Source organism: Mya arenaria, chromosome 13 (assembly GCF_026914265.1).
Source record: "Mya arenaria isolate MELC-2E11 chromosome 13, ASM2691426v1".
NCBI lineage: Eukaryota > Metazoa > Mollusca > Bivalvia > Myida > Myidae > Mya > Mya arenaria.
In genome coordinates, this window is record NC_069134.1 from 11,500,780 (window position 1) to 11,514,745 (window position 13,966).

The 13,966-nt window shown below is 35.1% G+C and overlaps 1 protein-coding gene across 6 annotated transcripts in view; it reads left to right on the forward strand.

The window, feature by feature from the left end:
* LOC128214670 (receptor-type tyrosine-protein phosphatase epsilon-like) overlaps positions 1–9,979 on the forward strand; it is an 85,632-nt gene extending 75,653 nt beyond the window's left edge. For 4 of the 6 annotated variants that reach the window (XM_052921260.1, XM_052921258.1, XM_052921261.1 and 1 more), the window contains 4 exons: positions 3,146–3,202; positions 4,926–5,122; positions 6,041–6,176; positions 6,778–9,979. In XM_052921260.1, coding sequence (XP_052777220.1) covers positions 3,146–3,202; positions 4,926–5,122; positions 6,041–6,176; positions 6,778–7,407 — 1,020 coding nt within the window. In that variant the 3' untranslated portion in view covers positions 7,408–9,979. Of the gene's footprint in view, positions 1–1,368; positions 1,390–3,145; positions 3,203–4,925; positions 5,123–6,040; positions 6,177–6,777 lie in introns of all 6 variants that reach the window. The other 2 variants (XM_052921262.1, XM_052921263.1) reach the window with 2 other exon arrangements.
* The last annotated feature ends 3,987 nt before the right edge of the window (positions 9,980–13,966 follow it).

Here is a 13,966-nt window from a genome sequence, read left to right on the forward strand (position 1 = left end):
TCACATTGCGTTAGGTCGCTGAGAAATCTTGTGTCGCTTGCACATCCAAAAGTATTTTATCTATTCTCATGAAACTTCATACAAATGTTTGTCACCATGGAAAATTGTGTACATGCCATTTGTGTGATATTCCACTCGGTGTACAGCCCTTGATTTAGTAAGAATGGTCTGAAAAATGCTGTTCCTGTGTCAATGTGGCTGTGATCCAGAAGAATTCATCACATTTGTGATAGCTACAGTTTTTAACCAGGTTTTCAATGAAAACCGGGTTATTAGAATGAGGTTGTCGTTGGGCGGGCGGGCGGGCGGACAGGCGGGCGGGCAGGCTTCAAACATTGGTTCCTGTTCAATAACTTTAGTTAGCATTGATAGATATTGATGAAACTTGGTGTGTAGGTAGCTTATGGGAAGAGCTAGCTTGGGGTTGCTTTTGAGGGGGGTTGGGCTAAGGTCAAGGTCACTGTTACTAAAAATAGAAAAATGGTTTCTGCCCAATAACTTTAGTTAGCATTGACAGATATTGATGAAACTTGTTGTGTAGGTAGGTTATGTGAAGAGCTAGCTTGGGATTGAGGGGGATGGGGCTAAGGTCAAGGTCACAGTTACTAAAATTAGAAAAATGTTTTCTGCCCAATAGCTTTAGTTAGGATTGATAGATATTGACGAAATTTTGTGTGTAGATACTAGTAGCTTATGTGAAGAGCAAGCTTGGAATTTCTTTTGAGGGGGGTGGGGTCAAAGTCACTGTTGCTAAAAATAGAAAAATGGTTTCTTCCCAATAACTTTAGTTAGCATTGATAGATATTGATGAAACTTAGAGCAAAGGTAGCTTATGTGAAGAGCTAGCTTGGGAGGTGGGGTCAAGATCACTGTTCCTAAAAATAATAATAATGTTTTTCTGCCCAACAACTTAGTTAGAATTGATGGATAGTGATGAATCTTAGTGTGAATATAGCTTATATGAAGCTGCAGATTGAACTTGCTCATACAACAAATTAATTGGCTATAATTTCTGATTGCCCATAACAAAAACCTGTTTTCGTCGCATTGCGGTGCTTCTAGTTGTAATATTTGGACAAGTACATACCACTGGTAAATTTCTTAAATTGTGTGGTTTGTTAGTAAAGTTGTCACCAATAGTAATGCCATGTTTGCACTTGTTTACGGACAGCAGGTCTGTAGAATCAGCTCACACACATAACTATTATGGCTTTTTGATGACAGTGTATCAGCTGTTTGATATACTCATATTGCAAATAAGAATGTTTTCTTTCCTTTTTTGCTTGAAATAATTAAACAATTATATCATCTTTATGCACATCTTCAAATAAAACTTGTTGTCATTGAAATGATGCCTTCTCTTTTCAGCAATTATTTGAATTCAAACAGGTATTAAAAGCAGCTAGTTGAGTACTAGAATAATATACTAATTAAAAAATATTCATATGCATTGCACTTCTAATGAACGAACTGTAAAGTTATGCCGTTTAGTTTAACTTTTAATAGACAATTCCATGATATTAAATTTACATAATTAACTCCTCTTTAATACTCTCCCGACCGCCATTACACAAATGGCCCCAATTTCTTGAAACGTCTTAAGCTTAACAGGCTTAAGTAGCTTATTTCGATTAGCCAAATTACTTACTGAAATTGAATTTTGCTAAATGAAAAATGGATTATTGCGATTTTCATAAAGATAATTCATATCTGAAGTATAAAAACTCTTGACGAAGAAAATTTTACGCACATTATTGAAAAACAAAAATAGTGAGCTTAACTTAATCATGTAATAAGGGACTTAAAAAGTTTTGAGAAACTGGGTCCTGCAGTTCATGAAATCAAAGTAAAAATTTAATCAATATCATGAGTAGATCAAAGTAAAAATTTAATCAATATCATGAGTAGAAGGTCATAAACAAACAGTGGTGGTTGACAATGAGTTGATTGTTCAAAACATCATTAAAGTTAACTTTGTGATTAATGACATTATTGTTAACTTTAAATGTGAAATATTTGAAGTTGTGCGCACATTATTAATTATAAATAAGTACAGCTGAGACAGTTGTCTCATAAATTGTTACATGTACAGCGGACCACAAGTGTATCCATTAAACTTCCAGAGCAGTAACGATTTAAAAATGAACAACAATGGTGTATACAACGTTATTAACTTTAGCAAAGTTCTGAACAATTGTCCATTATAAATTGCAAGAAAAACTAGAAACAGAAACAGTTACATGAATTGAAACACAGTGATTGAATTTTCAGGAAATGGAATTGTCTATTGAGATTAATAGAGGTCAGGGTGGTGGCTGCTTGAAATGCTGTATTTTATTCAAGAACTTCAATTTATCTTTACCTAATATAAAATAACAATGTCAGGAGCTCTGCTTTATAATCATATTATTAGGGCAAATAGTTGAGGTATTGTAAAAGCCTTGGTATCAGTGACATTGGTGTGCAAAACCTTCAACCTTCAACCATAACTCAAGAACCATCCAATTACGAGACATGTTGCCAGATACAACATGCATGCGTGTAGCAAGGCCCATTTCTCTGGTTTTAATTTGACTAGAAAAAATGGACCGATGATATTGGCATCTGCGTGACGTTTTCCTGTTGCAATATGTAGCATTTATTAGCAAGGAATAACATTTGATACAGTTGCTGCAAGGTTCATATTTCTGACCGAGAAATACATGTAATGCTTAAGTTGAGATTGACTGAAAATTCTGAATAGTGTGCTTTTCATCTCCGTTCAGACTTTGATATCAAAGAATAAAACTTCTATTTTAGATGTGAATATTTGTGTTTTGCTTTAAATCCTCTCATCGTTTATTCTTTAGAGAAAATAAACAAAACTTTAATCAGCATCTTGTTTCTACAACTCAATGATGTAGTTTGTTTTGAAGAAACGAAATGAGTTGATTGACAAAAACTTTTATTAAAAAGTCTCTGCTGCATTTATTCACAAACTTAAGTTTAGAAACCATTCAGGGTAACAACCTCTTGAATGTATTAACCATAGTATTGGACCTTGTGTAGATTATAAAGCGAGAATTTTGTTGTTGGAACATGAAAAATAAGTTTTAAATGTTTTAACTTTGTGGGACAGTTACTTTTAAGTCTATGTTTGTTTCAGCTGCCCAATACCAGATATAATGACCTATTTCTGGATTTAGATACCGGCCAAGTTTCGGTAACCAATGTTTACGCCATCGCGTGGCCAATGTTGTATCGTGCAGGCACTTCTTTTACTAGGCATGTGTTGAAAAAACTGCTCAGTACTACTGTTCTGTTGATATTTTGTGGAATAGACATTATATCATGTCACCTTTGACAGCAAGCTGTTTAAGCTTAAGATCTCAATGGTTTAAGATTTAAAAAAATGCTTCTTTTTTACAAAGACCTTATATGGAAGCATCTCTTGCATATTCAAGAAATTTCGCTTATTACCTTACAGCTTGCCTCAAAGGGGATCGGTTTATACTAGAATAGAACAATGTTTTCCGCTAGTCTTCTGAAAGTGGCTGAGAAATATTTTTTTCTTAAGATTTTCTAGAATGATTGTTCATTTTCAGATGTGGATATTTTGCCTAGAGCATGGTTATTTTCAATCCTTACATTCATTTATCAAAATAAACCATTTTAATTGTTATTTGACAATCCTTTTTCAGAAAGTCACAAAGTTGGTGATTATTAATATAGGTCTCATATGGGATTGGCTCATATGTAAAATGTTGATATACGTGTAGCAAACTGAAGATCAAGTAAAGCATGGGATTCTTGTCTTTCACTTTTGTTATTGTTAAACATTTAATAGAATTCTAATCTAATTATGTCTCCAACATGGCGCACATAGTAGTTGAACTGTGTGTCCTTGGGTGGATCATATATGTTTGGTTTCAATTCTGAATCAGGATTTTTCCTCAGCTATAAAAAACATTTCAAATGTTCAAAACTTCTTATCAACATAAGTGGAGTATGTTATAGAATATGCATAACTTTATAACTATTAAAACAGATGTCTATACTTTTATAAACTTCAGAACAAACTAAATGGCTATAATCTTTCCAAATGGCCTAATTCGGGGATACGCGTCATGTTCATGTGATAGTTTTTGTTCAAATAAAATATGTAAATTTTGTAAGTGGTGCTTATAAAATATAGAAAGCCAGTGATGGAAGGTTTCAAACTTTTTTATGTAGATCATATGTACCTTCATTTATCAAAATAATTATAATGCTATTACCCAGAAGGCATGAGGTATGGAGGAGTTTGCATGTGTTATTGCATCGTGAATGAGCACTTCCACACAAGGATTTCATTTATTTTGAATTTATTTAATTCCACATTTTAACTCACGTAACATTTTTAGATCCATTTTGTTTTTTTAATGTAAAACATGTTCATATTCATATTTATATTTATTTGTCTTGTGAATTGTATAACGCAAGAAATGACAATATTATGTTGGAGATACAGTGTACTCTATTGTTGCGGTTTTATTGAGTGAGATAATGACTGTGTTATTTTCTTCATTATAGTTCTCAATTTCTTTCTCTACATTATGCTTAAAAAACTTTCAAAAAGCTGGTTGCAGTGGAGTTACTTGTTTCTTGAAACTAACAAACTAATTAATCTCTATATGTAAATAATGTTGAGAGAAAGAAACATTTATCCTGATAATTCTCAAGTTCAACTCTTTCCCACCTAAAAATGCTTAAAATATTGCTTTAGAACTGATAGAAGTACATTTATATGATATATTGCTAGTTATGCTAGGAAAATGCTAAAAACATGCTACAGAAAGTGGGGAATAAAGGCCAAACTGTGTTTCTTAAACATAATATCTTATAAAAAAAAAACTTGAAATGTTTAAAAAATAAGAAAGAATCCAACCCATATCATTTAATTACAGATGGCGACTGCTCTGCCGTTTATTGACTTGCTCACAAAGAGCAGGGACTCCTTGGTTGTAAAGATGTTTCACTACACAAGCTGGCACACACGTGACCTCGTGCCTACATCCACCCGCTCTTTTCTGTACATGATGGGCTGCGTGGATGAATGGCAACAGAAAAACAACCCACTCAGCACTGTCTGCGTCATGTCCAAGTAAGCGATAAATGTAGCTATTACTAAGGAATGATTGAATAATTAACCGTGACTTACCTTCGATGAGGAGAAGGTGAAGGTTGTTTATGGTTTCATCAACTGCATCTCTGTGTTCGGCACATTAAGGAGTTTGCAGGAGATGAAATGGGTTTCAGTCAGCTAGATTCCTACAAGCCCAGTGTTAAAAGTAAGAGCTCATATATGTCTGCCTATGTCCAATTGAGTGACAAATAAGTGCTTTGAAAGCTATAAGACCGTATTAGCCGTCATATATGTTTTCTTTAGTTCTGCTGTTTTGGCATTCCATGTACGCATTATAGTAAAAACTTTAAATCAGCTTGGAGTATTGCAAGGACAGCTAGCGTGTATGTCAGGAGTCTTCTATCGAGTCATATGTTAAAGAAAACTAATTATAATGTAAATTATATCGTCACAGAGAAATATCCACAGACAGAGGAATTTTAATTTTGTGGAAAACTTATAAAACAACGAGACCTGTCAATGATTACACTCTGTGTTATATTTTCCATTAGAAATACTCTCTCATGAAAATAGAATTATGTCTCACCAAATAGCTGACATTCTCCTGCTTATGCAATTTCATCATCGAAGGTATCAGATTAGAAAGATGCACATTTATTTTACCCAAGTAGAATTAACTTTTAAAACATTAATACTTAGGGTAATAAGTGGCTCAGTATCCACCTCTCATCCCAGAGGTTGTGGGTTAAAGCCCCACCAGGGGCAAGATCTCATGGCCTCTTAAAATGGACACTTGTACTGATTTCTACCTAGGAAACGAACTCCAGAGTAATTCATATCTGCTTCATGCTGTCTTCACAATCCAGCTAAAATAAATAAGTATCAACAAGACGTTAATGCTTCAATCATTGAATACTTCCATTCTACGTATTTCAGAGATGGTTACAGTAAATGTGGGTTGTATGGTACGCTGGCGTTCTGCTGTGACCAGCTTCACTGTGAGGGAGAGGTGGACATCTTCAATGCCGCCAGGATCGTCAAGAAAAACAGATCACAGCTTATCAACACGCTGGTACAGTATTAGAACATATCTTCATTCATGAATGTTTTCATGCTTGCATTTGCTCAGCATTGTTTTAAGGATTAAGCATGGTCTACAATATCTACATGCATAACATGTGAAATCAAACCTGGTTGAACGGTCACCTGCTTTAAAGGGACACCTGCTTTTAAGGGCCACTCCCTATCCCCCCCCCCCCGAAAAGTCCTACCTGGACTAAGTGGCCACCTGTAGTAAGCAGCCACTTTTACCTTTTCCCAAAGGTGGCCACTTAATAATACTTGATATGATATAAGTGATTGTTAGTGCACTTTATATTTTCACACATTGTTTTGCTTTCTAGAACATAAAGACTGATTGATTATTAAGAAGTATTCATCTTGAAAGTTAAAGAACGTGTGAACATAAACACTTAAAAAACCTTTGAAAAACAAATTGGTTGTCCTTAAGTTTATTGGTTGTACAGTATGTTTTGGTGAAGACTAGATATGGCCACAGAGTTTCAATTTTCAAGCGCATGTTGTAAGCCAGCTTACCTGTCCTGATTTACTTTTTAATGTTTCTAGCAGAATGTGGGCACTTGGTTTCAAGTATATTTTGGCTTCTTCTTCAGGCTGAGTACATCTACTGTTACACATACATGTCGCTCGTAGTTCACCTGATGCAGGATGACTCTCCCAAGTTCCTCGTGACAACCCCAACTGTGATAGAAGGTGAGATCCAGCATGGGTACGAACTCTTGACTGGTTTTGAGAATGTGCTTAGTGGCAAGCCTCTAGATGAAAATGAGAAACATGGCGGAACCAATCAGCTCAAAAATCAGAATCTTATGACAGCTTTTATGGATGAGAATGAAGTAGATTCCCTTGACTCAAATGACAGACTGTATTGCCCTGGATTTGAGGCATACAGTCTGCCCCCTAGAAGCGAAAATCTTGACAATGGTCACAGAAAATCCTCAGGTCTTCATGTGAAAGAAAATGGACACATCAACAAAAATGTGGGTAAACAGTCGAGACCAACTGTGAATGTCTCTGCACCTAAAGCTCCTGGCCACATTCATACTTGGGAAGATGAAAGGTGTTCACAATACAACGAAAACTCCAAAAGCCAGACCTTTCCACGAAGAGAAAGCAACAAGCGACGGCCACTGTTTCGACAAAATGCTCAAGAAATGAACGAACTTTGCCAGCAGGCTTCGACTTCCACACAATCAGAAAGTTTTGAATCCAGTTATCTCTGATAAAAGTGTGTGCATAGTATTTTTGTTGGATTTCATTTGCATTCCCACCTAATGTTTATCCGTATTTTTATATCCATTGTTTATATTAACTTTACCTGTAGTGTTTGTCTTGTTTCCTTTCTACCTATATACGCAGATAGCATTTATTTGTCATACTCTACTTTCATCAGCTATAGAGTGTCTACTTTTATTATCTATGGAAATTCTACTTTCATCGACTATGGAGTATCTTCTTTCATTATCTATGGATTATTTACTTTTGTTATCTATGGATTATCTACTTTCATCAGCTATGGATTATCTACTGACATTTTCTATGGATGACCTACTTTCGTTATCTATAGATTATCTCTTTCATCAGCTATGGATTATCTTTCATTATCTATGGATGATCTACTTTCATTAACTATAAATAATCTACTTTCATCAGCTTTGGATTATCTTTCATTACCTATGGATTATCTTCTTTCATTATCTATTGATTATCTATGTCCGTTATCTGTAGAATATCTTCTTTCATTAGCTATGGATAATCTACTTTCATTAACTATGAATTATATTCTTTAGTCCGCTATGGATTAACAAATCCCATTAGATATGAAATATTTTCTGTATTTTACTTGTCCTGGTCATTTTTTGGCAATTTTGTCTGTGGTTCATGACATTTAAGATTTTCAGATAGCTTTTTGGTGTGTTATAAAAATGGGTACAATACTGTGAAATCATAAATATTGGTGGGACTTTAATGAACATGCTAATTATTAACCTCATGCGTCACCACTTGATTTTGTTTCTTTGATCAACTATTTAATCGATATATAATTAAACACTCTTTGTGTGTTTTTACAGTTTGCAAAAATCCTAATTGACATTAAATGGCTTCACTATTTTATATCCTTGATGTGGTGCATCTTTATTTATGACCCTTAAATTACCAATCAAGCGATAATTGACATGGGTATCTGCGACAATTGACATATTGTCCCATTGTAGTGTGTCATAAACTGCATAACGTATATGATACATAGCACAAGATTTGCACTTGGTGAATTTGTAGACGATTTAGGATTGCAGTTTTGATTTTTTTTTTCGAAAAATGAAAATCCACGAATTTAAGTACCCACGAAATTTTCCTTTTTCGAAAAACCACGCAATTTCAAGCCCAAGAATATAAATGATTTCACAGTAACACATTTATGCAATCAATTTTACTGGAATGCTGTTAAGTTATTAATTTTCCAAGAGACATTTTTTGAGTAAACTTGTAATTGACCTGACGCTTAAGTTGGATCAAATCAGTAATTAAGGGGTTGGTTTTAGTTCTATTTCAGCATCATGTAAATTGATAAACTGCACAGAATTAAATTTATCATTTTATGAATGATTTTGACAAGTATTACAGTTATATCCGCCATGGTGCGAGAATGCTATTCTTAATAGTGTGATGCTCATCTTTCATCCTGCTCGAAGTACATAACAACCACCTTGCATCTTGATTCAAAAGTTTGCTCGAAGTGTCTGTTTCCAACTATGTTGATAATAATTGTTGATTCATATGAATATGAAAGATACTTAACTTTGTATGGGGTTAAGCCTGCCTTATAAGTGAAATCACACTCTTTTTCATCTTAGTATGGGTGCAAGGCAGTCGGATCAGATTTTTCAAGATCATTGGCACTACTTAGTACACAAGTAATAACAAAAAGGTTAATTTTGTATATAGTCCATTTCTTAAAAGCAAATAAGTAAAATATTGTTGTTATCAACATTATTGGGAAACAATGTTTTGATGGCTGTAACATGGAAATTATTAGAAAAAAAATGGAAATGTTCTCATAAAAGATGGGTTGTATGTTCATCATTCCGGCTATAATATTTGATGAGTTTTACATCGTGATCAACGTTCGCAAACAGTATGTTACCATTCCTTATATTGTACAAGATCGTTGATTCATTTACCGGTGCAAAGACCAGGGGCAGTATTCATAAAAATTCTTAAGTCATATGAAATAAAAGATAAAGAAATTCCAAAATACATTATTTACATTGACGTTATTGAAAAAAAACATACTTAAATGTTAAAAACACTTATGCATTTCTTTTAATTTGACTATGGATTTTTAAGAAATTGACTTAAGTTAGGAAATGTGACTTTAGATGCCGTATGAATACGGCCCCAGTACAGGATGAAATGGGGAAAAAAACACAACAGGAAGGCAACCACAACCAGAGGGCAATGTCCATATCTATTCATGTCTGTCATACCAATGTGTGATATCTCTCTATGCCAGCAATGTTAGATGGTTTCAATCTTTCAATTAGCATGTTTGTGGTTCATTAACTTACCTGAAATCATAATTGTTGCAATAAGTTATTTTGAATTTATTTCATATATTCATGTTTGTCCAAATTTGTGTACATTTTGTCTTTCACATCATTAAGTGTTAAAGTTTTGTTGTTTATTTTTGTCAAATGTTTTCTTATATTTGTTTGATTGTATAAAGTTTTCTATTTACTTCAAATAATTTATACAGCACCAAGTGTTAACCAAGAATACAGAGGTTTAAAGAATGTTAAGTTGTTTCTTGTATTCATTTGTCCACGGCCAGTATTCAACATTATCCTTATCCTTATATGCATCAGTGATTCAATTCAGCCTATTGGTCAGCTAAATATACAGACCAATCAAAACACTTAGTTTCTAATCTTAAATTTATGTTCAATCAAATCTGCTTATTGAATACGACAACAGGGAGAATGCCATTAAGAATGGAAAGTTCAAACTAATTTGAATTAAAAACATAATGTACATATTGAGAGGCAGATCCAGGAGTTGGGGTTAGAGGGGGTGCAACTTGGGGGTGCAACTTAGGATGTGTGCCCCCTTGCCCCAAACCGAACATTGCATTGATAGTGTTGTTTGGGGGTCCACCATCAAGATAAAAATGGCGATTTTTTGTCTGAAATGGTGCTTTCTGGCATAATCTATTCATTGGGCCGAATTCAGAACAATCACTCTCACTCACACTCAATGAGTTAATCCTCTGTAATCACATAACGGTGGAGATATTGTCGAGTGAAAGGTACATCCGTATTCACAGGTGTGAGTGAGAGTCAAGTGTTTTGTGTGAGTGGGACATTTGTGAGTGCTCGGCTAGGCCACTTGAACCGCCCACGAGGATTGGTTGTGAATACGAATTGAATGAGTGTGAGTGATAAAAGTACATGACAAGTAGAAAAGATCAAATATATCAGATATTTGGAACAAATAAGGGACATCCTCGTTTCCAGACAATACCAGGTATTTTAGAGACCAGGATAATCCATTGAAGTACATGTACTTCAAAAATGTGGCCATCTATAAAAAAAATAAAGGATGCGCCAATCATAATTATATTTATTTTGTTTTGTAATGATCTTGAATGCCCAGCAAAGTTGAAGGTTGCAATTCATCGATGGCTGCAAAGACCGGCAGCTAAATGAACGCAAAGTTAGCAGACTAGCCGCATGACGTTAGCGGCCTAGCGGCGTGAAGTTGGCGGACTAGCGGCCTAAATTTGTTCTCTATTTCAAGGTTATTGTTCATGCGTTTAATTGGGAAATATGATAAATGAATGTTTTTATTCGTACATTAACATATTGTTTCTCTGCTCATGACATGAGTATGTTCAAATGACCTGACTGCAATTTTTTTTATTTAAATTGCATGCATAAATATCCTGTAAGATGTCTAACCAACATTAAATTTTAGTTTTTTATTCTAACATAACACACATCTAAATCATTAACGTAAAAAGGTTGGATGATTCATTTTAATATTTTTAAAAAATTTAAAATGGACAAAAAAATTTAAAATGGACAAAAATATTTGTGTCAAAATTAAGTGATGAAGATGTTGCTATAGAAACATGAGTTAACTAATCATAATAAATCCTTCAAATTTTAATTCTGAAATAATCTTTAATTCAATTTTTTTTTTAAAGAATACCATATAATATATTCCAAGAGCACCCTATTCCCTAAATTGCTCACCTAAGTGAAAGTTTCAGTTTATTAGTTTGTAGCAATGAAATTAGGGATTAAACTATGATCGAGTATTGTCAAATGCTCTAGTGATTAAGGACATCATAGCATAACATTGATATTTGTTTTCAAACTGTAAACATGGTCTGAATTTCAATGTTGTAGCTTCAAAAATAAGAAAGTACCGATAGGTCAAAAGGTTACAGTATAGCTCTTCTTAGGACAATATTTTTTTTGCAAAACTTCACACCTGTTCAAAATTTCATTGCTGGAGCTTCAAAATAAGAAAGTAGGTTAAAAGATAACAGTCAAGGTCATCGAAGCACAATATTGATATTTGTTTTCAAAACTGTACAAACGGTCCAAATTGCATTGCTGAAGTTTCAAAAATAAGAAAGTCGGTCAAAAGGGGTGGTGCCAGCTTTGTCCCTAGGGGCATAATTAGAACAGACTTGGTAGAGGACTGTTGAACAAACTTGTTGGAGGAATACTGTATGATGCTACAGACAAAATTTCATGGGTCTGGGCCAAGCGGTTTCAGTAAGGAAGATATTCAAAGCTTTTCTTATATATGTCATACATGCCATATCCCCCGGCGGGGGGGAAAATCCCCCAGAATTTCGACCCATCCCCTGGTCCCCACGCCAGGGGATCCATATCCCCTGGAATAAAAAAAAAAAAAATGTTTTTCAAAACTTGCTTAAGGTTGACAGTGGAAAGCATCAATAATATTATGAGTGTGAAATTCCATGAAGGACCATGATGACTGAATCCAAAAATTAATGTAATTTGAGTGTATTTCTGTATTTATTCTTATATTATAAATGCAGATATTGCGCAAATATTTGTTGCGTAAAAATCCCCTGGTGTAATATCAAAATCCCCTGAAATTCAGACCAAAATCCCCTGGGAAACCTCTCAGAAATATAGCAAGTATGATATGTCTATAGGAAACTTGTGACCCAGGGCGGGGCCAGTTTTGACCCCAGGCACATAATTTGAATAAACTTTATGGAGGACTACTGTTTGATGCTACATACACATTTTCATGGGACTAGGCCTAGCTGTATCAGAAAAAAAAAATCTTATATTGTGAGGATACAGAGCCCATCTGTTACTGAGTGTATTGCCCCTTATCTTGTTACACCCTCTAGATGGCGGGGCAAGTGGCAGTAATCAGTCACTACCTCGTCTATATTTCTTCCAAGTTGGTTTACTGCGTGGTAGCCAGGGCCAACTGTATGGTCTCTCTGCAGCTCTCCTAAGAGCGGAGACCGACGTCTTTCTGACTCATCCCTTGATGCCCACGGCATTTTCCACACTGACTGTGATGGAAAGCCTCTACATCCTACTTCAACTGGAAAGATCCACATCTTCCAACCCCTCTACATGTATTAACTGTGTCTTGGTATTTTCACTTCTTCATCCTGTATGCCTCCTCACTTCCCTCTTCATAGGGTACTATTAGCTCCACCCATACAACCAGCCTTGGAGACCTTGACCAAATAACTATGTCTGGCCGAAGGGTAGTAAGGGCCACTTCCTCAGAAAAAAAATCTATTTTTCCCAAGGTCTACCAACATATCTGTTTTGAGATTTTTAGCTCTACTGGCCAAAGGCCAGAAGAGCTTATGCGATGGTAATGTGTACATAGTATGTGCGTCTATGCATCCGTGCGTCTGTAAACAATTCCTTGTTAACATTATACAGCCTTCAGTTTTGATTGTATCTTGATGAGACTTGTACATTATCTAGATATCCATTAGAGCTCGGTTCCTTTCGAAAACCAGCCAGATCCGCCCATGCATGCCTAGATTATGGCCCTTGATAGTATAAAAAAAATGCTATTGTGTAAACACTAGCTTGTGAACACGATACAGTCTTCAGTTTTGATTGTATCTCGATGACACTTGTACAGTATTTAGATATCCATAAGAGCTTGGTTCCTTTTGAAAACCAGCTAGATCCGCCCATGCATGCCTAGATTATGGGCCTTGAAAGTATAAAAAAATCAGTTTGTCTGTAAACAAATCCTTGTGAACATGATACAGTCTTCCGTTTTAATTGTATCTCGATGAAACTTGTACAGTATTTAGATATCCTTTAGAACTCGGTTCCTTTTGAAACCCCCAGATCTGCCCATGCATACCTGGATTATGGGTCTTGAAAGTATAAAAAAATGTTTTTTTTAGCCAAGTCTATTTTTAGCCAAGTCTACATGAGTGAAGTCTATTTTTAGCCAAGTTTACATGTAAAGTCACAATTGCCTGTGTAGGTTTGTTCAAATTATGTCCCTAGGGTCATTACTGCCCCAACCCCCCCACCACAGAGTTCATGCAACTAATCTGCTTACAACACTTCCTGTCCTTAGATGTTGAACGTGCAGCGTTTTCAGCTAACCCAAACACAAAAAGTGAACTATATATTTGTTGCCTATTACTCAAACGTACATGCTCTGGATTGAAAATGACCACAAGAGCCATGCCAGTAGAGCATAGGCCATTTTTGGCCTCTTGTTGTAGGATGCCCCTACATG